Here is a 26,474-nt window from a genome sequence, read left to right on the forward strand (position 1 = left end):
ATTTAAATGCCTTATCCCGCATTCCTTCTTTTTTGTAACTTTAACTTAATGTTAATCTTTATTACCCAAAAAACAAAAGGCACAGTGCAAAATGGGGTGAAAAGAATGATATAAGGATTTTTGGCGCACTTATTTTAAATCCGATAACAGATTCAAGCTAAAATATACTACAGTTTCACAAAAAATACCAACTAAGTATTTAATCAAAAGACTCTTAACTAAAGCCATACTCTTCGGCCCACATGTGAATTTAGTTTGTTTATTTTTTGAATTCAATTAAAAAGGGCGTTAAGTGAAATGCTAAGGGTGACCCAGACCAAAAACAGCCTGCTCGATGGCGCCTCCATTGAGGAGGAGCTGTACACAACGCCGCAGGACGGCAAGAATTTCTTCGAGAATCTAGACAAACCGGCGAAGGAACCCACTAAATTGGAGCCCAGAAACACCTGTTGGTCTTAAAAATCCTCAAATAATATTAAATGTTTAACATATATAACCATTTACAGTCATTCGAGCCGGCGTTCTGACCACTGTGAGGGGTTCCGCGTACATGGAGTACGGAAACACCAAGGTCCTGGCCATTGTGGCCCCGCCAAAGGAGCTAATCCGCGCCAGCGCCAGAAGGATGAACATGGGCGTGCTCAATTGCTATGTAAACTTTGCGGCCTTTGCCACCGGGGATCTGGAATCGGTGCCGGAACGGGAGCGCCACCTGGGCAGCATGCTGACCAAGGCCATGGAGCCTGTTGTCTGCCGGACGGAGTTCCTCAACTTTCAGCTGGACATTCGGGTGCTCATTCTGGACGATGATGGTTGCCTGCTTAGCACGGCCATCAACTGCTGCGGCGTGGCCCTGGTGGAGTGCGGCATATCCACATACGACTTAATCACAGCCTCCACGGCCTGTATCTATCGGGATCACGTCTTCCTTAACCCCAGCGCCAAGGTGGAGGAGCTGCTGCTGAAGCATCGCGGCAACGCCAACATTTCCAACCCTTCGTCCGTTCAGGAGCATGGTCTGATCACCACTGCCAGCATGGACACCTTCGAACAGATCGCCCAGTGCCAGCAGTGTGGATATCTGACTCCCGACACCTACGTAAAGCTGCTGGACTACACGCTGGCCATCAACAAGTCGCTGCGACAACTGGTCAGAGGTGTCCTAACCAAGCGGGTCAAGGAGCAGCACGAACTGGATCTGCGCGATAAGGCCGAGAGTGCTCTGGAAGATCAGCGTCTGGGGGAAATCATCGACAAGCTAAAAACGCAAGGATTGGACGAGTTTATACAGACCAACATCAAGGAAGATCCCTACGTTAAGAGGCAGTAATGAATTGTAAATAAAACATGTTTAACCAAACTTCGATTATGTATAATTTCTTTTTGGCCATTTTAAGCCTTCTTGTGTCAATGATTTCTATGCTCTTTTAATGGGATTTCTGGAAAAAAAAAATTCAAGATCTTTAAAATAACCAAACCTATAGAAATTAAAAAAATTAGAACAATACACAGTACCCCTCAAGAAATTAATAAAACAAATATTTAGAGTCCTGAAAAAACATTTATTAATAGTTTTTGCACTTCCAAAAGGTTCCGAAAGGCTCCGAGACAGATAACATATCAAATGCGTAGCGCTTCAAAACATCAATTCAGACTTGTGTCTTTTCGAAAGTGAATTTGTAGTACGATAAATGCCTTTTGTCGCATTATCAGCGACCTCCTACTGCTGATCCGTGGAGGCCTCAAGGACGGCCCCTGAATAGGCCAGATCCCAGTAGTGCTCGACCTGGTGCTTTTGGAAAAACTCTCGCGCCATTTTCTCCATGGGAAAGATCTTAAACTTTATCTCGCCGAAGTGACGACGCTGACTAGTTCCCTCCCAGACGAGCACGCACGAGTTGGGCACATCCTGGCCGTCGTTGCCCTTGGCCAAGTCCTCCTCCCACTTGATGCGCGTCAGCATAAGTCGGCGATACTTTTTCTGCTGCTTGGGACCGCCCTCCACGACGACCACACAGCAATCGCGGAACAAAACGACACTGCCGGTCATCTGCAGCTGCTTGGCATTGGTCTCCACCTTGAACTTCTTGCTCTGGTTGTCTTGCAGATCCCGGATGCGATACACGCTCACATGCACGCCGCAGCTGGTATCCTCCTTCAGCTTGCGCTGCTTCTTCTCGCTCTTCTGCTCGCTGGTCAGTTTGCGCGCATTGTTGGCATCCTCGTGCGCTTTCTGTCGCTTGGCCATCTGCTCGCGCACATGCTGCTCCATCTTGGTGGGGTCCTGCACGGCTTCCGAGCCCAGAACTCTCATTAGATTCGATATGCGCAACTTGGGTTCTGGTGGGGCGACCAAACCCAGGCGGATCTTCTCCTGCTCCTCCTTCCAGGCCTCCCGACGGTTCTGGCGACGCAGCTTCTTGCGCTCCTTTTTGGTGAGGAAAACGGGTAGATATACCGGCTTCATGGGCTCATCTAAAGGAGAAGTAATTACTTTCTATTGAGAAAACCTGTAGTCAGTTACTTACTTGGCGGCTTCATTTGTGTGGGGTGCTCTATGAGGTTGCTTATGGCCGTCTGGCGAATGCTTATCTTACCGCTTGCCTCGTCCAGCGTCTCCAGATCCTGGGTGAGTATGACTGAGTCCCACCACTCCATGGCAGGCACATCGTCGGGCATGTCCTGCTTGGGAGCAATCAGTGCCAGCTTGGTGGCCGACGAGATGCCCGTCTTCCGGGCTATTTGCGATATCTCATTCTGCAGCCGCTCGAGCTGGCTCTTCATGCGCATTCGTTCGGCCAGCTGCTGGAATTTGCCAGGCTCGTGGAACCGTAGTGTTCTTTTGTTCCGAACGGTGGGCTTCTGGGCAATGCGGTCGTCAAAGTATTTGATGGCCTCATCCTGAGCAGAGGTGGTAGACTCACCGCGTTCCCCACCCAAGCCCGTTTGGCGCTGAAACACCTCACGCTTTTTGGCACGAATGTTGGCCTTGAGAGTGGGTGTCACTGTGGGTATATTGATGGTTCGTCCGCTCTTGTCCACGGTGCGTCCCTCCTCGTCGAGGATCAGCGGCTTGGGTCTCTCCTGCGCCTGGGCAGCGGCTGCAGCTGCGGCCGCCACTGCCGTGGGCTGAATCAAGTTGGCCAGATTGCCGGTGAGCTTGGCCCTGATCTGCGCCTGCAGCTCGGCGATCTTTCTGGCCTTCTCCGAGTCCTCGGGCGTGGGTTTCTTGGACAGCGCCTGGGTGGCCAGGGCCACGGGCATGCCGATTGAGGGCACCGACGCCAGCAGGGGATCCTTGTCCCGCAGATTACTCAGTGCCCGCTTGCGCTCCTCGATCTCCCGTTGGGCATGGGCCATCATCAGCTTGATTTGCGTGGAGCTCAGCGAGGCGGCTGCAGCCGCAGCCGCATCCGCCTCCTTCTGGTCGGCGCCACTACCACCATTCTTGTCCAGGACATCGAAGCGAGATTTCTTGGGCGCTTCGAGGCCGCCACTACCACCACCACTGGATTCGGAGGCGGCAGCGCGCTTTTTGGACAATTTGCGGTCGTCGACTTCGCCATCCTTGCGCGTGATAATGGACGACATAATTCGCAATTAAATGGGTCGGACTAAAAAGTAAAGGTTATTTACCAACGGCTTGGCACATTCCTCGATTCTTAAAATCAGCGATTTGGAAAAAGCGAAAACACACAAGTTGTATTTTTTCGGTGAAAAATATCTTCGATGCGATATTAAGTACAGGGTGGTTAAATCAAATTCGGACAAGACAGGGCTGTCATTCTTGTTAGTCTGACCGTTTCGCTTCGTTTTATCGGCGTGCGACCCTGATTCTCTCACTTTGCGGTCGCTCTCCGCTCCGCCATATTTGTTGAAGCCGCTTACAACTGTCTATTTTTTTCTCGTTTGGAAAATTGTGTCTGTGTGTGCTTAATTATTTGTTGTGGAAATTAAGCGAATTTCGTGTGCTTAAATAGCGTAAAAGTTGCATTCGACTGCTACAATGGCATCGGAGGAAGAGAATGACGATAATTTTCAGGGTGAGTGCATTGTTTTAGTCGGCCAAAAGTCGGCGTGAAAAAATGTTGGTTTGTCGGCCCAAGAAGAACTGTGGTCATGTTCAAGAGCCGCAATGCCGCGCAGCGTGCTTCGCCCCTCTCCAGTTGTTTATTGTTTGCCGATAATGCCAATTGGCCATCTATCCTCATTATAACCCTTAAATACCCATAACAATTACAGCTATTGGTGAAATTTTTACATGTGTGGCGCGTTTTTTTCGGGCCTTTTGCGCCTCCTCCATTCCACACACATTCATTATTGCATTTTTGTGTTCTCTTGATTCGCGAATGCAGGTCATATAGCCGTCACGCTCGCACACCAAAACATCTGTTTTACATGGTTGTTTTGGTTGGCAAATAAGAGCGGCAAACGCTGAGAATCGCTGCATAGAGTTAAGCTATAATTTAAGATTCTTCGCAATTAAGTGATGTATATTTACCTTTGTATTGTAAAACGCGTTTTAGTAACTAAGAATTTTATATTTTGTTCACCTGGCGGGTGTGACCGTCTATGCAGTGTGACCGTTCGCTGTGCGGCAGTATGACCGTTAAAAGTGTGCCCCTTTTGGGGCCCGTCGATAATCCCCAGCCAGCCTTGTCTGCCACCATTTACATTTATTGTTGCTTGGATTGGACGTGGCAGCCATGACGTGATTTCTGAGTTTTTGTTAAACAGATTACACTATTAATTGTAGCGAAAACTGTTAATTAAGGGGAATACGTGCATTATTCGCCACCGCCTATCGTTTGCCAGTGTAAAGCCAGAAATCCAGTGCGTAATATATCCAACAAAAAGAAAGAAAGAAAAAAAAGAATAGTGTGTGCAAAAAATAAAAACCTGAAATTATCACGAAATATACATATGTATATTGTGTAAGAAAGCAAAGCGAAAAGAAAACGAAGCAATAATGTGCATATGCAAAGAAACGAAACAAAGATGCGTGGAATATTGTGGAAAATCTTGTCGCACTTCCACTGACGCACATACATATGTGATTTTTTTCCACTCCCCCCTTCGCCGACGTGCTCTCTTGATTGATTTCTCCACTCTCTCGCGTAGATGCGTCTCTGTATGTGTGCGTGTTATGCACGCGCGCTTCAGCAAATCGTCGCCGTCGCCCCGTCTTTGTCGATCCAACGAAAAAAAACCCCAAAACCCCGACGCGTCTTAATTAAGTTTAAGAAAAAACAAAAAATATAATAGTTACGAGAATAAAATCATACCAAAGTGCCTGCAAATTAACCAAGAAATAGCCTTTTTGAAACGAGTTAACCAAAATATGCCAACACACAAGTAAGACGAAGAAGAAGAAGCAGCAGCAAAAGAGAAGAGTGTGGGATAGAGAGGGTGACAATGGAAGTGTAAGTGGAGGGGTGCCTGTCTCTTGCAAGGAAATTGCTGGAATGTAGTAGTTTTGTACGAAAACCGATAAACAATATGCCGCCGCCGTGTAACAAAAAACAGTATTATCCACCCCAATTTCGCATACAATTTATGTTAATTCGTTCGCAGCTGTTCCTCTTCTGTCTATGGCTCTTCTCTCTTCTGTCCCTGCCCCCATTTTCGCCTCTCTTTTTTCCGTTTGACGCTGTTGCACTGTGGGCGTGTGTATGTATATGTATATGATGTGCGTGCGTGTGGAAGTTATCCTAGAGAATGAGCGTGGGAGCACTTTTCAGAGTGTCTAATTTTAACACTTGTCTCCCCCTCCCACCCCGTGTCTATTCTAATTGGGTGTATGCCCAGCTGCCGTTATCCTTCGATATATCGGTAGGATGCTAAACTCGCTCTCCCTCTATCCTCCCATTTCCGTGACGTCAGCATATGTTTGTTCTTGGCCATTTCTCTTTGATTTCACCATTTGCCGGTTGTGCGATCAATTTTCTACCATTTACATTGTGCTCAAGTTGATGAAAGTGTTTATTTTAATACCGCAGACTAATTTACGGTTACTCGACTACAAGTAAACAATAATGCGACATTGCATAAATTGCAAAAGTCTAAAAAGAGAGAGAGGGGGTGTGTGTGAGTGTCACTATGTATTTATGCAGTAATGCAATAATAAAAGGGTGTGAGAGGGAGCGGAAGGTATCCGCAGTGACGTACGTATGTAATTTGCCCATACACACTGAAAGAAAAATTGTCGATTGAAGATAGGTCTCTTGTAATACCTTGGTTTTATTGAATTAAACTTAATACCCATTTCAACGGTTTTTTTTTCTGTGAACATTCTTGTCGGTTTCCCTTTGACTTCAGAATCGCCTTTTCGAATTTTATTTTCCCATCAAAAGCTTCGCTGTTGCCGACTGCATAAATCTGCCTTAAAAACCCATAGCTAACAACAACAACGTGGCGCCAGCACAAATAAAATCAAAAATTCAATACAAGAAGTGAAAGTATATTTTACGTGTGTGAGCTGCATTTGCCGGTGTATTGGTGGCGATCTTACCTTGCTTTGGCGAACTACAACATGCCATCCCGCTCGCACGCATTGCATTCAATCAAGCCAACAACAAGTGGTGCTTTTTTATATCCGCCATGTATATATATATACATATATATGTAAGAGTATACGAACGTGTGATGGCATTTCGAAAAGTTTACTTGCGCTTAAAATCCACAAAACTATGAAACACAAATAGGAAGAGTAAATATTATTTTAGCTTTCAATACGTTCATTTTTCGTTCGAAAATCGTTCTCTCAAATAGAACAACACTAGGTCGATTGTGGTTTTTGTTGTTCTTTTCGATTTTGACATTTGACGCGTATCTCTCGCTCTGTCTCGCCTCGCTCTATCTTTCTCTCTCTCTGTGTGTGTTTTTTGCTTTTTGATGGGAGCGTGTGTGTCGCTCTTCCAAAGGTGTTGTTTTTGTTTATTTCGGTTGGAGTACACAAACACACACACGAAATCGGCAGCATTTGACATTGATTACCGTAATACCTTTGGCTTCATACATGGTTGTCTGTGTGCTTTTTAATATTTGTGCAACTGCTGGTTGTCTTGTTATTTTACCTATTTACAGTAATTGTCTTGTTGTCGCTCGGAGAGAAGGCCGCGCTTCAGTTGTTGTTGTTGTTGCTATTTGTTTCAGATTATTGTTACACACATGCAAACATCACTCTCGCACACTGTGACAAAACTCAGGCAGCAATTGATATTTGTTTTTTATTTCTCATTTTTGGAAGTCACCGCCACCGCAAACAAATACACATGCACCAGATTGTGTACGAGTTAATTTATTTTTAAATCATTCAATGTACTTGTATGGGAATGTGAAAATTAATCGAAGCTTATCAACGGCTGAACTGATCACATTTATCGATCACTTCGCTTGTTGTGTGGGGGAGCATGAGACTATGTTAGGGTTGTCAAGGTATTAGAAAAAAAAATCGATCGTTGCAATGACTTATTTTTCAAATTATTTTGTTGGATATTTCTCAATGATATTATTATAATTAGGATATTCCTTGGATTTTACCTATGTAAGACTTGAGATCCGATGTTTTTTGATCGTTCCGTTTGGAATTTTTGTTAATTTCCTTCTTGACATATCCACTTAACACATCGAAATCCCTTCTGCATTTCAATGCTTTTTAGCACGGTAGGTGAAAGTGAAGGTCATTAATATTTGCATATGGAAATGTTTACGCAGCGAAAATGCCGAAACATAAATGGTCATATGGCAAATGCTGTTTCGTTTTTGTCTCGTTTCGTTTCGTATTGTTTTTCGCTGGCCATCGGTCGCCATTGTGGTTTCCGTTTCTGTTTCTCTTTCGCTCTCTCATTGCTTCGCTCTTTCTGTTGTTGTTGTTTCTGCGGCAAAAACAGAGTTGTTTTTGTTGTTTTACTAGCCTTAACTTAATTGGTTCAATAGTTTTGTAATTGTTATCGAGTTCCGCTTGCGGCCCACTGAAAAACCAAATTTGTGCTTGGTTTGTCACCGAAAATAGGTTTATGGTAACAGTTTATGTTTTCTGGGTGTGTAAACGCAAAAATAAAAAATAGATACAAAAAAAAACAGCACGCGAATCTATTTGTGTCATTTCCAGGCCAAAACACGCGTACTTGGGCCAGCGGATTTGGGTCGTTCCTGTTCTTTTATCGTATTAGCGCATGTAATCGAAATCATCGCTTCAATCGGTTCTTTCTGCGCTTCACTATTGTCTAATTAGCCAATTAGTTGCTCGCTAAGCCAAAGCGACAGCTTATAAGCTCAGCATTGCCAACAAGGTGCATAATTGTTGCCAACGACATTGCCAGCGCCCACTGTATGTTTGTTGGTGTGTTGTTACAGTGGCGGTCAGAGTATTAGCACAGAACATTCAAAATGATTTAGAAATGTTAAATTTTACCTTGATGTGATGTGGTTATATTAAATGCTCTCAAAGCTTGAAATTATTTACTTTCAGTAACTTAAAAATAACATCACATTGTTAATATATTATTCATAATTTCGAATTTGCGTATGTTTCAGAAGTAGTTTCCGGAAAGGGCGTACATAAAAACATCAGAAATTATGAGTAATTGAAGAAAGAAGTGATTCATACTTTCCATAAATATAAATATTTAAAAAACGCTTCTTCAAGTTGAAAATTTTACAAATGTTTAAACTTTACTTCATTTGGATAGAGAGATATGCTTTCGTAATATCCAACTAGAAGCATATAAAGCCTAGCTTATAAACACAATGAAACAGAACAGAGTAGAGATATCTTCTTAACCGCACCTGTATTTTTGTGATTATTGTAATCTGTCGTTAACTTTGGCATAGTTTCGCATAGCTATCTGAGAAACTAGAAAATAAAACCCAAAAAACCAACATTAAAATTACCAACTCAAGAGACAGAAACAAAAGTATGTAGTTGACAGCAAGCCCTCGTTTTCGTTGTTATAGTTGTTGTAGTTGCTATAGTTGTTGCCACCCGACTTGTTACATATTGCTACAGTTGTAGTTGGTGTTGTGCTGTTGCTCTCGCTTTTGCGGCGGTAGTTATAAGTATGTGTAGTTGTAGCTTGCGGTCTGTTTAGTCATACTCACGCTCGCCTATAATGTTTATATAATTTTTCGTATCTTTTATTTTTCACATGCATACCGCGCGAGGTTTTTAATGGCTCGTTTGTGGGTTGGGTTTTGGGTTTTGTGCACTCAACTCAACAAAAGCGCAGCTCGAGTGCTTATTTTGTTGTCTTATTTGTCTCTTTTCCAACTCGGTGGGTCTTTCGTTTCGATGGTACACATATTGTACTTGATAAGAAAACCAACCGCAACATAAGCGACTTATTTCCAAAAACAAAATATTTAAAAACATCGAATATCAATGGGTTGTTAAGAAATCGATATTATATCTATTAGATTTCTAAAAAGTATTTAGATGAATTTATTTTCTTAACAGTTTTAAAAATAAAACTGTTTCCTATGACACACTTTATAAACAAAATGTGAATAATTTTGTTCTCAGTTAGAAATTTTTTAATGAATAATTCAGATAAAAACATATTTCTGAAGGTTGTAATACGGAGTGCTACAGTTTTAATATTCAATTGATTTCTGGGGCTTTTTCAGTGTCAAATTTTTTGGGACTCCCCGAGGTTCTTCTGTCTTAAGCTGATTTCAGGTTCTATTTATATGCAAAGGTCGTTGCGTTTCTTTTGCCTACTGCTCTGGTTCGGCTTATTTTTTGGCTAAATAAAATGGCAACAGATACCGGAAACTCCGGCATATAGACAAGGCAAGGTGATGGCCAAAACCGACGCTTCCAAAGCTACTTTTTGTGTTTGGTTTGTGTGTGTGACACACAATAGGCTGCCATAGAAGTGGAGTATTCTGCGGAAGTTCAATTAGCAACCTACTAATTGGGTAGAAAGAGGGAAAGGAAGCGAAAGCAAGCGAGCAAGTGTTAATTTGTACAGATTTAAAGCTATATCTTGGTTGCATTTGCATTTGAAGAGTCAGCTAAAATTGTTAACTTCAAAGTTTTAGGAACTTAAGAATGTTTATGGATCACATTTATAAACCCAAGTTCTGAAATACCTAAAAACTTGTATGCAACTGGCACATGAAGTTATAAATTGGTCATAACTCTAATACATCCCAATAAAGCAGCAGTAAAATTGGTTAAATGAAATATTAAAAAGTTGATTGTACGCTCAATTTGACTGACCTTCAGTAATTTTTAAAGATATAGCCTCAGATACGTTTAAAAGTGTGTATGTTTGTTTGTACGCATATACTGCAAATGAACATCATATATACAAAATGTATATTCATTTTTTATAATGAAAGACAGCGGCTCCACCAGCCAATACAACAGATTCATAACAACCCAGAGAGGGAAATACCAGTCAGCAGTCGCGACTCGCTCCGCTGGTGGTTGTTATTGTTGTTATTTGGTTTCTTTCAAGTCCGTTTGTAGTCCAGTTCCAAATTGCCAACACTGTTGCTTGCTGCTGTTGTTTCTTTTTTTCATTAATACCCTGAAACGGGGTATTATGGAGTGGGCCCCCCAGCTGAGGAGATCTTTTCGCACTTAATAGTTCTTTAACCAGCATTACAAGGCAAGAAAACTACTAGAACTTTACATTTTTCGTTAATAATGTTACTTTTTTTATATATCGATATTTTCGATAATTATCGATTATAATCAGAACCATTGATTTTTACCGTAAGAATACTCCAATTCAATTTCACTGTAATGTTCAAATGAAGTATAATGGAAAAAGTGTTATCTAAAAAGTGGGCCTGTGATATCGTTATGAAATGCATACTTTTAGTTTTGAAACTGGGACAATCAATAAAACTGCTAATTTTATTTTGGTCTCTGGTATTTTTCCCAAGAAAACTTCAAGTGTATTGCCAACTTCGGCTTTTGGGGGCCCTCCTTTCATGTTTTGTATTTTGGTGTTGTTGTCGGTCTCGTCTTGCCGCTGCTGCTCCAATAAGAAGAAGAAATCCAAACTGAATCTGGGAAGACAAGTTTTCGAAGCGAACGTTTTGAGCACCACCACCGCCGCTCACTCTCGACGCTTTTCGGATCGGATCGAATCGGAATCCGAAACCGAATCCGAATCTCTGGTCTGGTTGTGTTTCTTTCTCGAGTGGGGCTAAGCCTTCTAGTCGAAACACCATCGCCACCCCACTCCACCAGTCCACCAATCCTCCACTTCGCCACTTCAGTTGGCCATGTTTCGTATCGGGTTTTCCAGTGTTTCGGGCTTTTGGGTGTTGTTTGTTGGTGGTTTTTATTTTGTATTTTGTATGTTTTTTTTTTGCTTTTCGTTGATTAGCATGCATATGTATTTGTGCTGAAGATATCGCAGTTGCCGACTTGTCGTTACGAAACCACATATAAAAAGTTTTTATTCGAAATTTATTTAAGTTTTGCATTGACGCCACCACATTCAAAATGCTTTATTTATTTATTTTCGTCTTTTTCTGAAAATTAAAGAGGCTTAATAATTATTTAAATTGAATAGAGTCAAGCGATTAACGAAGACCAGTTAGCAACAAGGGGATTTTTTCTTTTGGGGCCAAAGATGTATTCTGACTTTTGACTTGGCATAAGTTATCCAAAAGCCTTAAGCCATTACCAAACATGTTGTTTCTGGTATTTTGGTAATAAATAACATTTATGGATGACAGATTATGGTACAGTAATTATATGTAATTATTAAAACCTTGTATTAAATTACATAATCATGCCAATCACTTAACCTAATTACAAAGATTCTGATTATTTTCCTTGAAAAGTCTTCTGCAGTAAATTAAAAAGCATGGATAATTTTTGCAGTATGTTTTTCATACTAAAGTATCTGTTTCTGGGCCTATGTATCTTTTTATTTATTCGAAAGTTTGTGAATTTCTAGTCACCCTACTTTAGTCTGGATTCTAAAATTAACAGAAAACCTGTTACTGCCACAGGCTACGTAAAACAGCACTGAAAACGTGTGCCGGTAGTTTTGTTTTCAAATCCACATCTTCGTGTGTTTTTCTGATTAAATTTAAATTGCTTTTTATTGTCGTGCTCATTTGTTTTCGTTTGTTGGCTGGACCCAAAAAACCAGATTCTACGGGAGAGAGGCTAGGCTCATTAATACAAGCTTCGTAGAAAAGACATTTCAAAATGGTTTCTCGTTTTGTTTGAATTTGATTTTCTAGACTACAAACAGCTGCTAAAAGCTTTCTTTATCCATCGATTTGATGTGGTCGTTTTTTCCGCCTTTCCGCGTAGAGATAAGGTTGTCACGTAAATAAGCTCACATACGAGTACAAGTCCCTAATCTAATCTTGGATTGCCTATGTTGAAATTTCAGTTTATGCCAATTCACGGTCAATGTTTTTCCGATCCGAAACACTCTCAACTCTTTATACACATATCAGTATTTGGAAGCTTTACGCATTTCCGTTTCACTTTTTCGCTATAAAACAAGCGAATCTGAATTATGCAATGATCGGTCGTTGAATGAACTGTTTCGATTCTTTAGCTGTTAGCTCCTTTTTGTATTTGTCATTCTGCATCGAGAACTTGAACAGGCTACAAGTTCAATGTACGCACTTTTTATTATATACTTATATGCCGTATTCTGCTTATTCTTTTTCGATATATCTTTTGTTAGAGTTCAGTGCCTTCAGATAAGCTTAGGATGAATTGTGTGCATCATAGGAATGTTTTCTCAGAAAGTACAATTAGATACACCCGATAAACGAGCTTCGTTTTTCCCGCAAAAAAAACTGTTTTCTTGAGAACCATTAAGGAAGCACGCTTAAAGATTTACGTCAGTATTTAATAATAATACATGACATTTTATGGTTTAGTAATTGTTGTAGTTGAACTCAGTTGATTCACAAAAGTTCGTTTGAAGTTCACTTTGTTGGGTTCGGTAACGGGGTTAAAGCCTTTATTTAGTATAATTGTATAGATATAAACGTTCTAAGCAATAATCTTTAATTGTTAATAGTTAATTATTGAGTTTTTTTAAATATCACTGTATTTTTTCGATAGAAGTGATTATTTCGATGATTTTTTTTCCGATTATCTCGATAACCGGAATCAACAATCGGTGCAGCACTGTTGGGAATTAACCCCGGCAAACGGCATCTGAACTTCGAGTGAGGTACGACGGCATTTAGCACCTTTTTATTTTTACTTTTTATCGTGAAATATTTCCCACTTGATGTGTGACTCACACACTCGAACAAATAAATACTGGCGTTGAGAGCGCATTCGTGTTGTGGGTGCCTTCTCTGGCGTTTTTGTGTTGTCTTTTTGTTTTTCGGCCTATAAATAGACCAGCGCCGAAGATAAAATTTAAAATATTGCCATTTTATTATATAAAATGGAAGTGGGTATGCGATTTGAATCTCTCTCTATCTGCGCTCTCTCAGTATTGAAAATGCACCGCTTTGAAGGGGGAAAAACAATACGAAATATGTTTGTATGCTTGGTCGTACAATGTCCAAGGTATTTGGGATTCCCGTGTGGGCAATTACCAATAAGGCGTGCGTCGGTTTGCGCGGAATCGCTGCCCCATAAGTCCCCCAACTGTCCGATCCCCAGATCCCGAGCCCGAGCCCCATTCGGTTTGCCACCATATTATATTATCGCGGCTGCTCCGGCAATTGATTATTCACTCCGCACACTCGCACATACGGGGTGTACATACTTGGCCGCCCGATTACTTATGTATAGTCGTTATTGCTCTCAGTCGGTTGCATTTCAAGCACACTTGTATTCCATTGCTCTTTTTCGCTCGTTTTTAGTAGGTGCAAAGTCTGTTAATTAGTTGGGACTGCAATCAGACCAGTTCCTATTTTCACTTTCGAGCGTTTTCCGTGAATTCAGTTTTCTAGATGTAAATACCTTCCAGTTTCCCAAGAATTGAACTATGGAGAGAAATACGAATTAGTTCGAGAATTTCAAAGCTTAATTTCTTTGTTATAGCTTTTTAAATGTTTTAATTGTTGCCCAAAATTAATAAAACATTTAAATTCTTTGTGCTGGGTAGCTAAAATTCTTTCAACGCAATGTTCTTGTATTAGTAAGGATCATAAAATAAGGTTGAATGTTAATTTGAAAGTCTGGTTTTTCTTGATAAGAACTGCACATTAAATGTACTACTCGTTCACATCACTTTGCTTGAATTTAATAAATTTCTTAGAATTCTGAATGTTGTTATTACAAGTAATTTAAAGTTACCCCTTTAATTGAGAATAAAACTAGTTTACCTAATTTGTATAAAATGCTTTTAAGATTGAATTTTCACTGCCGTCTGAATTGCTCTTGCTATTCTTGCCAGATAAGATACTATGGCAGTTCTTTCTAATTAAATACTCTAAGGTGATTCTCGTTTGTTCTGGAAAATACTCAATTCTGCAATAATATTCTTCCCTGCAATCGCTATATTTATAAGTTGTTTTATAATACTTTTCTCCACTTGCTGATAAGAAGCTCATATTTCATTTCATCCGATAGCAAGTGGTGGATTTTCTTTTTAATGGTCTAGCCCTAGTCGGTCGGTGTTTATCGATCGATCGTTCTGGTATTTGTAAGCGATGATAGGTGGCAACCCTGGCGTTCTGCAAAGATTTCCTATACAATAAACGTTCACCCTATGGCTGTGTTGTGTGTATATACAAACATAGCTGAGAGGCCCGTCCCCGATGATTTTCTTGTTGTTCTTGCCCCATTTCCTCATTGGGCATTGTTATCATTATCACTCGTTTCTGTAAAGAAGTGTAGCACAAAGAAAACTGCTCGTGCACAGCTGACAGCTGCATCGCTCTACGAATATATGTATGTACCTAAATATATGTAGAACCACAGCGACGAGTGTGTCATCTATTTTTCACCCGTGAGATTATACATTTTTACATATGTATGTGCATGCACCTAGGGGAATGGATTGTACGGCGTGTTTAGGAAGGCGTATTCACGTTCTTGAGCGTGTGCGTTTGTCTTTTCTCTTGAGCATTCCATTGCACACGTTTTTCTTCCATCTTTTTCAAAAAGTTTCCATTTAATACACCTCTTAGCGAGTGAGGGTATGTTGCTTTGACAGTATTCAAGTATTTCACCCCTTAAAGATAGTGAAGTTGTGTTAAATCAATGAATTTTATCGAAACTGAATAGATTTCACATAGAACTTCTGATTTTAAACCCTATATAAGAGTTAGTCCAAATTAGTTTATTTGTGGATGCTTTCTATAAGTAAATTACTTATAAAACAAATCTATTTTAATTGGAACACAATCTTTATGTAATATTTTTTAAAAGAAGTGTAATACGATAAAGATATTTTTCGAAACTCATTGTTGAGAGTGAATACTGAGTAAAATATTTTGTTTCTTAACAAAATATATGTATATAATTTTGGTCATGCTGACTTTGATCATTTTAATATCTCATTGAGATTATTTCCTGTAATCTTTAGATTTTTGGTTTCTACTGAAAAAAGGGTTTGTTATGTTATCATTTGTCTTGATGCTTTCTATAAGTAATCTCTATCTATGTATTAAATTATGGAAAACCGTTCATAAGAATGAATTATTTTAGTCAAAATGTACCTAATTTTGGTCATGCGTTAGCACTTGAACATTTTCAGATCTCATTGAGATTATTTTCTGTAATCTTTAGATTCCGTTGTCTACTGATTACTGAGTATCTTGAGGTCTGGATGGTGCACTTCCTACTTGTTCATTGTTTTCCTTTTCCCTGGTTTCTTGGCGGTTCATGGCTCCTGTTTCTGTTTCCTGCGGCCAGCTGTTGTCGAGGTCCTCGCATTTCCTTTTGCCCGTCCTTTGCCCCCTGACCCTGTGACGCCTCTTCCTATTCCTCCTTCCATTCACAGCCCTCCGCTCTCCTCACTTTGTGTTGTACGTATGTTGTATCAGTGCATTGGCCTTTCGGCGTTTTTCCCTCAATGCTATTTGAACAAAAACGAAACTTGAAATTGTATTATGGTTGCTTGGTGGCTGTGCTGCGGCTCTTTGTTGTTTTATATGCACAGTTGAATATATTTCGGCTAATTTGTTTAAAGTTGACTGCGAATTTGTGTTGCCGAGGCGGCGTACACACACACAATATACCGTCCAGGGACAGCATTGTATTTACAGTTGAGGGGAGGAAACTAGGGCTTCAGTTTTATTTTAGGAATGGATCAAAAGCTGTAGTTACTGTTACCTTCTGCTTTCTATGGGTTCAAATATTTGAAAAAAGTTTTATTGTTTGGTTTAAAGGTGTGGAAATATGGATGTTGATGATGTTGTTTCAACTATTAAAATGTAAAATAATCTAGAAAATGTAAATATTCAAATCAATACTTTTATAACTAGATGTTTTAGCCTCATGAATGAGGCCTTTTGAGTGAGGTATAATTCTGATCACAGCTGTATCAATAAAACCAGAATTGTGGCATTGAAAAATCTCTCAGAAGACTTTCAGTTGTTAAAAGAAAAGTAAAAACCATATTTCAAGGAAATAAATTTCCTAAAGAAAATTTTTTTGTTATTAAAGTTTTATGAAAGATTTAATATTAATATATGTAAAAATGTTTTAAATGCTTGGTCTATATGATGCCATAGTTATAAAATGTTCAGGATAATGAACCCATTGTTTAAACCTTGGCAAAGTAAGGGTTTGAATGACTTCACTAAGCCTCATTTATGGGCGTCCTTTTCTCGTCAACCATAGTTTTGTACAGTTAAATATGTGAGGTGTTGGTAGTATTCTGGGTTTTTCCTACCGACCCAAGATGACAGCTTCCTATCTTGTCGCTCCCTTTTGTTTGGCCAGTGGCGGGTTAGCTGCCCTCTCGCTCCCACCCACGGGCAGGTGTGCGCCCTTGACGGTTTTTACCTTACTTTAACCACTGACAGTTGGGAAAAACGAAATAGAAATATAGTTTCATTGTGGATTTGTGGAATACACCAGTACAAAATCGTACATGCATGTACGCACGTGTTACTGTGTTTGTGTGCGGCTCAAATTCCTAGCGAAAAAACAAACAACCGAGATAAGCCAGGCAAAAAATAAAAATCAACGGTAAAGGCAGAAAAACAGGCACGACGAAAATGCGAACACTCAAAACAAACTCGCACACTAACACTCCACTCGCATTTAAAAGTTAGAAGATCTGCGCTACGGTAAATCTACCTGAAAGCGGAAAATTTTCGTAAGCAAAAATGTCAAAAGTGAACAAAAAATACCGAAAACAGCAACGGGGTAAAAATATGACGGATCCGAATGTCGCGTGCTCTGCACTCGCGCACTCTCTTTGCTAAGAGAACCTTGAGGAATGAGAGCTCCGGAGAGAGAGAGAGCGAGAGCGCAACGAGAGGCGAGAGCGAGTAACGTAAACACAAAACAGCTGAGCGCAAAAAACGTATGATCGCGATCCGCGTAACGCAAAACAAACAAAAAACGAGACAAACGCGCACAAGTAACGGTTTCGCGGCGGAATGGGAGAGTGGAAAAAACTATCTCAAGTGCAAAGCAAATACAATACTAAAGTGTTTTCCATTTTTTTTATTACCAAAGTGTAGAGTGAAATTAAGTCGGAGCAGCAACAAGACAACGGAGCGGAAATCAGCAATATACACACACACTGAAAAGCAACAATCATCAAACAAGTATGCAAAGTAAAGCCATAAACGTGATTTTATACTAAAATTGGTCACAATTTTGCAGCAACAAGAAGTCAACGTCCAAATTTTAAAGCTCTTTTTCGCTGTTGCTTCCTTTATCGATTGATCGATAGCTCCAGACAATACCATACCATCCAACCGATAATTTGCACTTACCAACACTGCTGGGCGAGAGAGCAGAGCGATAGAGCGCAAAACAGCTGATTGCGACTGGCACACGGCTGTTGTTGTTGCAGTCGCGCTGTTTTTTTTTTCTGTTTTGTTGGAACTTTTTCGCTGCAGCGAGAAAGAGAGCGGCGAGAGAGGGAGAGCAGCACAAACTACTACGTGTGACGTGGTGTGGGGGCATACAGGTGGCAAAACAGCTGTTTCAACAGCAAAAGCAATCTGTTTTTTAGTAGAATACATAATCAATTGTAAGTACGCCCGTGCCTGTTTGCTTCTTAATTCGCCACTAAGCTGAACTATTTTTTATAGTGCCGCCTGCAGTTTCCAGATAAAAGAAAAAAAACAAAACTCACAACCAAAAGTAAGCTAACTTAGTCTCTTTTTTTTTTGTTTCTCATTGTTACATTTGCTAAGACGTGCCCAGATCACAAAACACACTAGCTCGCTACGAAAAAGAGAGCCATAACTAAGAGATTGACGAGTGCCAAGTGCGCACATTATAAGATTGCAAACTTGTTTTCATTTCTGCTTCGCTGTGCTTGACTGGCAAAAACAAAAACAACTAAAAATACGGCAAGTGATACAAGGCACGTACATACCAAATAAGCGAGAGAGCCCAAGAGAGGGGCTAAGAGAAAAGTGATCCCCACTCGCTACTTCCGCTCTGTCTCTCTCACTTGTAATAAACGAGTGCAAAGAGAGCAGTAGCAGCAGCAGCAGCAAAAACAACAACAGCAAGCGACGGGCAACCACTTGAAAGCAACTCGTTTCGATTTCATTTAGCAGATACCTTTTGTACGTTGATTAAGATACCTTGGCACACACAGACGCACCACAAAAGAAGAGAAGGCAACTAAAGTGCACTTAAAAAACACACACACTTGATGATAATAATAATAATAATAATAAGTTGAAGCCAGAAACATCGAATTCAGAACAGTTCCAAACGAAAGTACAAAAAATTCACTTCACCAAAAATGTCTTGAGTAAAAGTGTCTCGAACGCGTAAAGCGTATCCGTGTGTGTGTGTGTGTCTGCTAGTCAGCCAATACAATCGCAGCACAAAAAGTGGTTAAAAGGCATTAAAATTAAACAATATTCAAGTGCTGAAATTAAAAATTTCGTGTGCGTGTGCAAAGAAACGTTTGCGCGTGTGTGTTTGTGTGTGTGCACACTGCGATAGACCAAAACGTACTTATGTATCTATGTGCAACTAAAAAATATAATAAGCAGAGCCAGTGCCAGTAAAATATATAAAAATCAGCGTACAAACACAGATGATTTTTAGCGAAAAAGCGAAAAGGAAAAAAAGATCAAGCAAGCAAGCAGCAGCAACAACAACAGTTACAACAACAAGTCGCGGAGAAGCCAATCAAACCAGCAGTTGTCTCGCTTCAACGCGCTCGCTGCGATCGCCGTGCGAGCGAGTGAGTGAGAGAGCGCGAGGCCAGTCACGGACGTGTGCGAGCAGAGCAGAGCATTGATTTGCTGTCTTTGATTTTGCTTATGACCTGAGGTGCTCTCTTACATACAAACATCATCATCCAGACAAACGGGCGAGTGCGAGCGAGAGCGAGCACGCGACAGACGCACGCACACACATATTGACACCTGGCGCAGGAGTCGCTGCTTGCGGCACTTTCAACTTAAAACAGCAAGAAAAACAACAACCATAACGGGGAGAGAGGAGAGCGAAGAGCAGTAGCAAAAAGTCTCCACCTCCCGCAATCACCCGTCACCCTCGCTGAGTAACATTTAAAAGCAACAAAAACAGGGACAAGAGAGCAAACATACATGCCTACCTTAACCCAATTAAAATACCATATTATTTAACAAAAGAAATTGTGTTATTTGCAAGCAGCAACACACATACAATCTCAACAGCCAAGAGCAAGCCATCCAATCAAGCGAGATAGAGAGAGGGTATATGACTTTTTGAAAGTGTAAAATCAAAAAAAAGAAAAATTGTTGCCTTTGCCATACGGAAGTGAAATTCTTACGGCAAATACAAAGAGAGTCTGCAATCGTCAAACAACAAATATATTTGTGCAAGCTGAGCTTTAAAAATAAAAATTAAAATATAAAACAAAAAGATAGACAGTTAGTGTCAGTGTGTGAGAGCAAAAGAGAGGGCTGTGCATGTGTGTCACGTCTTAGCAACAACGTAAATTTCAGTTACGATTACACCATACTAAAATCAAGCAATATTTGCACAGAATCAACAATAACAACAACAAAACAAGCGAAGCAGGAGAGAAGAGGGACTTTCAGAGAGGCAGCTTCCAGGATCGACTTAACACTTCCAGTGCTTCCCGTCCTTTCCAAGAGACCAGAGACGAAGAGCACCAGACCAAGAGCACCAGACCGACCTTCCAAGCAAACCAGCCCCCTTCCACGATTTCCAAGCTGGCCCAACCAACAAACAGCATCCCTCCAATTCCAACCTTCCAATCAACATCATCGACATCATCCATTTCATCCGGGAACGATCGAGGGGCTATCTAATTGCTATCTAATTGGCGGCTAGCTGCGCGCACGTTATGACCAATTCGATTGCGTCAACGAAATGCCTGCCCAATGCACTATCGACCGGCAATTATGGAATGTCCCAGAGCCACCGTTACACCGATGATAGCAAGGAGTACATCATCGTCAAGCTCACCGATTCCGCGTTCCGTGCGATCGAGGAATATCAGCGCGATGACAACGCCAAGCGCCTGCAGCCCGGCCAGCGGGCCAAGATCCAATTTGCCGGCAACACGGGCGTCATCCAGTTCCCGCGACCAGCGACGGATGCTAATGGCATCCCTAATGCTAATGGCAATGGTAGCGACGCCTCCGGAGGAGGAGGAGGTGGTGGTGGACGCAAGTTTGGATTCACCATCAACAATATGGAGGGAACGCTGGAGTGCGTTCAACAGCAGCAACAGAACCTCGGAGTCCTCGGAGCGGTCACCCTGCGAATGCGGATCCATGCCAATGACGATGTCTACGATACGACACGCACAAAAATGGCCATTGCCGAGGAGACGGAGAAGAGCAAGTGCATCAGGGAGATCAAGCCGAATCAGTCGGATATCGGGCGTAAGGTGAAGAAGCCGCCATCAGCATTCCAAGCCTCCATGTCCTCCTCCGTATCCGCCAACTCCAACTCCTCTAATTCTGGTTTGACGACGACGACGGCATTTCATCATCACAGCAACAGCAACAACAGTGGGAACAACAACAACAGCAACAGCAGCAGCAGCAATAGTTTTAATAGCAACAACCATAGTCGTAAGTTAGGTTCATCGCCATTTAATGGCCTAGGCGTAGGATCCAGCAGCTCCTCCAGCAACGTGTTTGCCTCGCGTTCGCCCAATCCCAGCACGCTGGGCGCCAGCGGCACAGTCAATGGCTCTGGTGGTCGGTATGGCGGCGGTGCAGCCTCCTCGCTAGCTTCCACATTCGCCAACGGCATCTCGCAGGGCTACAATAACCTGAGCGGCAGCTCGCCAAGGGACGCCATGCCACTAGCAGCAACAGCTGCGACGGCATCATCAGGTGTGCCAGCATCATCTGCATCAGCATCAGCCATCTCCTCACGCAACAAGATGCCAAGCGGAGGCCTTACCTCCTCCAACTCCAACTCCTCGTCCTCCAGGAGTGCCAATAACAAGTCGTCGGGCGGCAATAAGATGTCGGATGTGTCCAGACGCAACATACGCGAACGCCTCATCCATCTGCTGGCCCTGAAGGCCTTTAAGAAGCCCGAGCTCTTTGCGCGGCTGAAGAACGAGGGCATACGGGATCGGGAGCGCAATCAGATAACCAACATACTCATGGACATTAGCACCATGTCGCACAACACGTACAATCTTCGTCGCCAGATGTGGAACGATGTGGACGAGAACTGGCCGTTCTTCAGCGAGCAGGAGGTGCAGCAGTTGAAGCGTCGCAAGCCGCAGAACCTGACGCCTCCGATGAGCTCGGATGCGGGCAGCTCGACGTCCGGCCAGAGTCCAACATCGACGCACACGGGCAGTCCGCCGCCGCCGTCGTCGAGTAATGGCGGTCCTGGCGGAGTCGGCGGTGGTGGAGCCGGCGGCGGTGGCCTGAAGCGCACTAGCCTCGAGTACGACGAGACTATGTTCAGCACTGTTCAGCCCAAGAAGCAGCGCATCAGTCACTACAAGAAGGACACGCCGCCCTCAAGCACGTCGTACTCCGCTCCGATGTCCCTGGGCTCCTCCTCATCCAGTCGTAATCGGTATACACCGCCGCAAAGGCAGCCGGGTCCGTTGGATGATCACAGCACTAGTGACCTCAGCTACAATGTGCTGGACAACATGGAGGAGTTTATGAGCTCGACGGCAGCGGCCACCCAGCAATCGATGGATCAGCAGCAGCAACAGCAGCAGCATCATCCGAGAACTAGTAGCAGCAGTAGTAGTAGTAGGAGAGGCAGCTCCTCTTTGGCGGGCACCAGCAATGGAGGAGGCGGCAACAAGGATAAGCGCAACTCCACGGGCAGCAATTCGAGCAGCTCCAGTGGCTACGAGACGCAGCAGGATCGGCAGCGAACATCGGCGACGATGTCGTCGAACCGCAGCAGCAGCAGCAATAAGTCCTCATCCGCCTCCGCCGCCCCCTCATCTTCGACGACGCCGCCGAAGTTGGCGGCCAGTTTTGTACCTGCTGCATCCGGATCCAGTTCCGGATCGGGATCCAGCAAGCAGCGCATGCCGCCCCAGCAGAGCGACTATGGCTCGTACAACAGCAATAACACGCAACATGCGGCCTCCAACAGCAAGAAGAGGACGAGTAGCAGTGGACCCAGTGGTGGATCGAATGGCCAGCGGCAGAGGAACTCTAGTGCCTCCAACTCTGGCTATCAGCAGGTGCCGCCACCCTCTGCCTCCTCCAACTCGAGATCATCGTCCCTCCAGCAGCAGCAGAATCAGCAACAAAAACAGCAGCAGCAGCAGCAACATCAGCAGCAGGCGCAACATCAACAGCAGCAGCAGCCTAATAATCATTACCATCAGCAGGCCAAGCATCCCTCGCCCACGCAACAGTTGGCCGCTGCCGCACATGCCTATGCCCAATCCACCGCGGATGCGGACTCATCCGCCATGCCCCGCTACGACTTCAGCCAATACGTGCCCATCCAGACGCTGGAGGTGCGGCGGCGCTACAAGACTGAGTTCGAGAGCGACTACGATGAGTACCGCAAGCTGCTGACGCGGGTGGAGGATGTGCGCAATCGTTTCCAGGATCTATCCGAGCGTCTGGAGAGCGCCAGGCGCTGTGACAACGGCTACGGGGACTACGATCACATCAAGCGGCAGATTGTGTGCGAGTACGAGCGGATCAACAACGATCGCACCATTGGAGAGGACAAGCAGCGCTTTGATTACCTGCACGCCAAGCTGGCGCACATCAAGCAGCTGGTGATGGACTATGACAAGACTTTAACGGCGGCGGTGGCGGTGGCGTCTTCGGAAGTGGTGGCGCCTCCAGCTCCGGATCCAGCTGTCACGGAGGCGGCGGCCAGGTTGGCCGAGCAGCAGAGGAGACAGCACCACGCTGTCGAGACGATAGAACAGAAGCCGCAAAAGCAACGCCACCATCCCCAGCAGCAACAACCACAACAGCAGCAGCAGCAGCATCATCATCCGCAGCAGCAACATCATTTACAGCAGCAACATATGCAGCAGCAGCAGCAACATCCACAGAATGTTAGTGATTCGGATGACAGTTCGGACAGCTCGGAATCCAACGATGAAGACGAGGACTGCGATGAGTCCAACTCCAACTCCAATACCGATGACGATGAGGCACGCTACTGATCCTGCTGGGACCACTTCGATGACCATCCGCTGATCCCCCATGTAAAAAGGCAAACAACAAGCAAGAAACTATTACAAATACAAACTATTATAGTAAAAATGCAAAAAAAATCAACAAATGATGATGCAACAACAAACAAATCAACAAAACCGACAAAAACACCAACAAAAACCTTCTAAAAGAAATTGTACTACAAGCAAAAAAAAACCTTCAAAAAAATGTTGAAATTATGTTAACAAAAACAAAAACTAAACAAAAAATACAAACTTTCGCGTAAAATAATTTTTATTACATAAAAACAAAAAACGAGGGTAGGCGGCGGGCCAGTTCTGCTGCCCTCCGATTTCTACATCTATATATATATAATACATATATAAACTATATACATAACAACAAGCCAGAAGAAGACGAGTTGAGAAGGAAACAAAATCAATATTTTTAAAAACGGCGAAAGCAAAAAAAATTATATACGAGTTGTAGACTTAATTTTTTGTTGAGCATATTGAGCAGCTTAAGTAACTAAATGAAAATGAGAACGGAAACGAAAACACCTGGTTTTCCTTGCGTTTTGTGTGTAATAATTATTATTATTATTATATTATTATCAACTTTTAAATATATAGCGTGTATGTTTTTCGTTTTTAATCTAGACTCTTCTTATTTTTATTCTTGATTTTTGTTTAACATTTGTTACAAACGGCAAACCCTCACCTCACACAACAAAAAATCCACAAAAACAAAAAGAAATCACATGTACACACTACACTACACTGTACACCCATCAACAAATTTTTTGCATTTTTGGGCATAGCTTTTGTTTTAGATTTGTGTATAGAGAAAGGAGAGATTGAGAGAGAGATATAGCGAGCGAGTGGGCCAGCACAAAGTGTCCTCGCTGCCGCCGACTGCACGTGCCCCCAAAAGGCCCTGGATCCATGGATCCACAGTGGGATTTGGGATGGGGATTCGGATGGGGATCGGGATCGGGATCTTCGGGGGTGCGAGTAGAGTTAACTGATATTGAGCCAATGTTTGCCTAGGCCTACGATGACCACATTTGAAAAGCGTAACCGTAACCGACAAATAGACAGACAGACACACTGAGAGAAACAGAGAGAGCACCACAGAAACAAACTTGAAAATCATTTGCATATAAGGTTGGGGAAGTAAAATGACTAGGTGGTACAGAGGCCTATTTGGATTCTATCTTTTGCAATATTTGATCTAGTTGTTATTAGAACTGTTATATTTTCCAGAAAACATTGTACTTTGGATTTTAAAAATATAGTCTTCAATCATTTCATTGAAAATTTCTTACCAAAAGTGATGATTATAATCTTTGGTCAGTGTTTGTTTCTTTTTAACTTCAGTTATGATCTAAAAATTGGTTTAGCCAACTTTCTATTAGAACTTTATTACACAGAAACCAATTCTTCTAACCACCTTCTAACTTACAACCCCAATCGAAAATATGCAAAAATGTGTGTAAATTATATATCCCTTTGGTGGTTTTGCATGCGGGCGTGCCTCTAAACAATAGACTGAACTTTTAAACGGCTTGTGTAGAAAAAAATTCTTCTGTTTTATCGATAACTAGTTAATTTGTTATATATTTTTGTGTTTTAATTATACACAGGTTTTTGTTTCGCGTGCGTAGCGTTTATTTTGTAGCCAACACCAGCAGTACCATTACCGAACCGTACCGCACCTTTCCGATCTGTAAACACTCTATCGAGAACTAATCACATATAGGGACATTCTCCGTACTGACCGAAGACAGAGACTATTTATATTATTTGCGGCTTTGGACTAGTTATTGCTCAAAACCATGAGAGGACTAATAGAAATGATATACTTAATGGTTGTATCACAGCTATGGCGGCCCCTTAAGTTGTTTGCTTTTAGTTTTAGGACAACTCTAAGCGTGTTACGAAAGCTTCCTTAAGTAAAATAAAAAGTAATAATATAACAAACTAAATGAAATACAAGCCAAGTGGGTGGAGAGATGATAAAGTCGTCGCTTAAAGATTATCAAATTATTTGCTGAAACTCTAGTGTCCAAAATGAAGATAGAAAGATACGAAACGAAACAAAAGCAAAATAAAACTAAACAAAACAAAGAAGAAGGTTAAGAACTAACACGAAATTGAATAAAAAACCATGAAATTTTAGCTATTTCGTTGCAATATTTTTTATATATGATATTTAAGTAGTAGGGGAAAGTAAAAACAAACGAAAGGGAAAATCAAATGGAACATTGAGATCAAGTTGCAAAAAATCAAGCGTTTAAAATCGATTCGTAGCAATTACAACAAAAAACAAAATCATATATACAATTTATATACAAGAAAAAAAAAACAAAACCACTAAATATATACACAATATATATATATATATATATACAACATTGACATTTGATAAGCAACAAAAGAAACTTACTAGTTTTATATAAATGCCACGCCCTCATACATAAATAAACCACATATGACACACCCACAAAAAACAAAAACAAAAACAAAAAACACACCAAACACAGACACACATGAACTAACACAGCAATTGAAAAGGAACTTATTAACGATTAATGATTGTGTAAGCCGAGAAAAGAGGAAGAGTAAACCAGATCAAGAGACATGAGAAAAATATTATTATTATTATTGTAAATCTAAGAGCAAAACCGCTGACAAGACCAGCAGAATGAAAAATCTTACAAAAAAAGAGATATTGTTATATACTAGTAATTATTAAGACCACAAACAACAAAAGAAGAA

The 26,474-nt window shown here is 41.9% G+C and overlaps 4 protein-coding genes and 1 long non-coding RNA gene across 7 annotated transcripts in view; 3 read left to right on the forward strand and 2 right to left on the reverse strand.

Moving 5' to 3' along the window:
* Window positions 1-216: 216 nt before the first annotated feature.
* Mtr3 (exosome complex exonuclease Mtr3) lies at window positions 217-1,360 on the forward strand. Its single transcript, XM_017069133.4, has 2 exons — window positions 217-448; window positions 507-1,360. Exons 1-2 carry the CDS (start codon window positions 298-300, stop codon window positions 1,328-1,330), a joined length of 975 nt encoding a protein of 324 aa, XP_016924622.3. The 5' UTR covers window positions 217-297; the 3' UTR covers window positions 1,331-1,360.
* A 328-nt stretch (window positions 1,361-1,688) lies between these two features.
* Window positions 1,689-3,773, reverse strand: Prp3 (pre-mRNA processing factor 3). 2 transcript variants are annotated; one of them, XM_036814992.3, is made up of 3 exons: window positions 3,637-3,773; window positions 2,529-3,567; window positions 1,689-2,475 (listed from the first exon to the last, which is right to left on the reverse strand). In XM_036814992.3, exons 2-3 carry the CDS (start codon window positions 3,361-3,363, stop codon window positions 1,721-1,723), a joined length of 1,590 nt encoding a protein of 529 aa, XP_036670887.1. In that variant the 5' UTR covers window positions 3,364-3,567; window positions 3,637-3,773; the 3' UTR covers window positions 1,689-1,720. The 2 variants fall into 2 exon arrangements, with proteins under 2 accessions (XP_036670887.1, XP_036670886.3); XM_036814991.3 differs by having other exon boundaries at window positions 2,529-3,749.
* A 96-nt stretch (window positions 3,774-3,869) lies between these two features.
* Mi-2 (chromodomain-helicase-DNA-binding protein Mi-2 homolog) overlaps window positions 3,870-26,474 on the forward strand; it is a 29,844-nt gene continuing 7,239 nt past the window's right edge. Inside the window, exon 1 of the mRNA XM_036814987.3 lies at window positions 3,870-4,043. Within this exon, the coding sequence (XP_036670882.3) occupies window positions 4,007-4,043 (37 nt within the window). The 5' untranslated portion in view covers window positions 3,870-4,006. The remainder of the gene's footprint in view (window positions 4,044-26,474) is intronic.
* On the forward strand, window positions 4,667-26,066 carry Su(Tpl) (Suppressor of Triplolethal). 2 transcript variants are annotated; one of them, XM_017069118.4, is made up of 5 exons: window positions 4,667-4,833; window positions 17,597-17,688; window positions 17,747-18,119; window positions 18,181-18,232; window positions 20,088-26,066. In XM_017069118.4, the coding sequence occupies exon 5, from the start codon at window positions 20,412-20,414 to the stop codon at window positions 23,700-23,702; it is 3,291 nt and encodes a 1,096-aa protein (XP_016924607.4). In that variant the 5' UTR covers window positions 4,667-4,833; window positions 17,597-17,688; window positions 17,747-18,119; window positions 18,181-18,232; window positions 20,088-20,411; the 3' UTR covers window positions 23,703-26,066. The 2 variants fall into 2 exon arrangements, with proteins under 2 accessions (XP_016924607.4, XP_016924608.4); XM_017069119.4 differs by having other exon boundaries at window positions 17,602-17,688.
* Window positions 11,314-15,145, reverse strand: LOC139353008 (uncharacterized). Its single transcript, XR_011604086.1, has 2 exons — window positions 14,700-15,145; window positions 11,314-14,637 (listed from the first exon to the last, which is right to left on the reverse strand). It is a non-coding gene; the product is annotated as an uncharacterized lncRNA (long non-coding RNA).

Source organism: Drosophila suzukii, chromosome 3 (assembly GCF_043229965.1).
Source record: "Drosophila suzukii chromosome 3, CBGP_Dsuzu_IsoJpt1.0, whole genome shotgun sequence".
Taxonomy (NCBI): domain Eukaryota; kingdom Metazoa; phylum Arthropoda; class Insecta; order Diptera; family Drosophilidae; genus Drosophila; species Drosophila suzukii.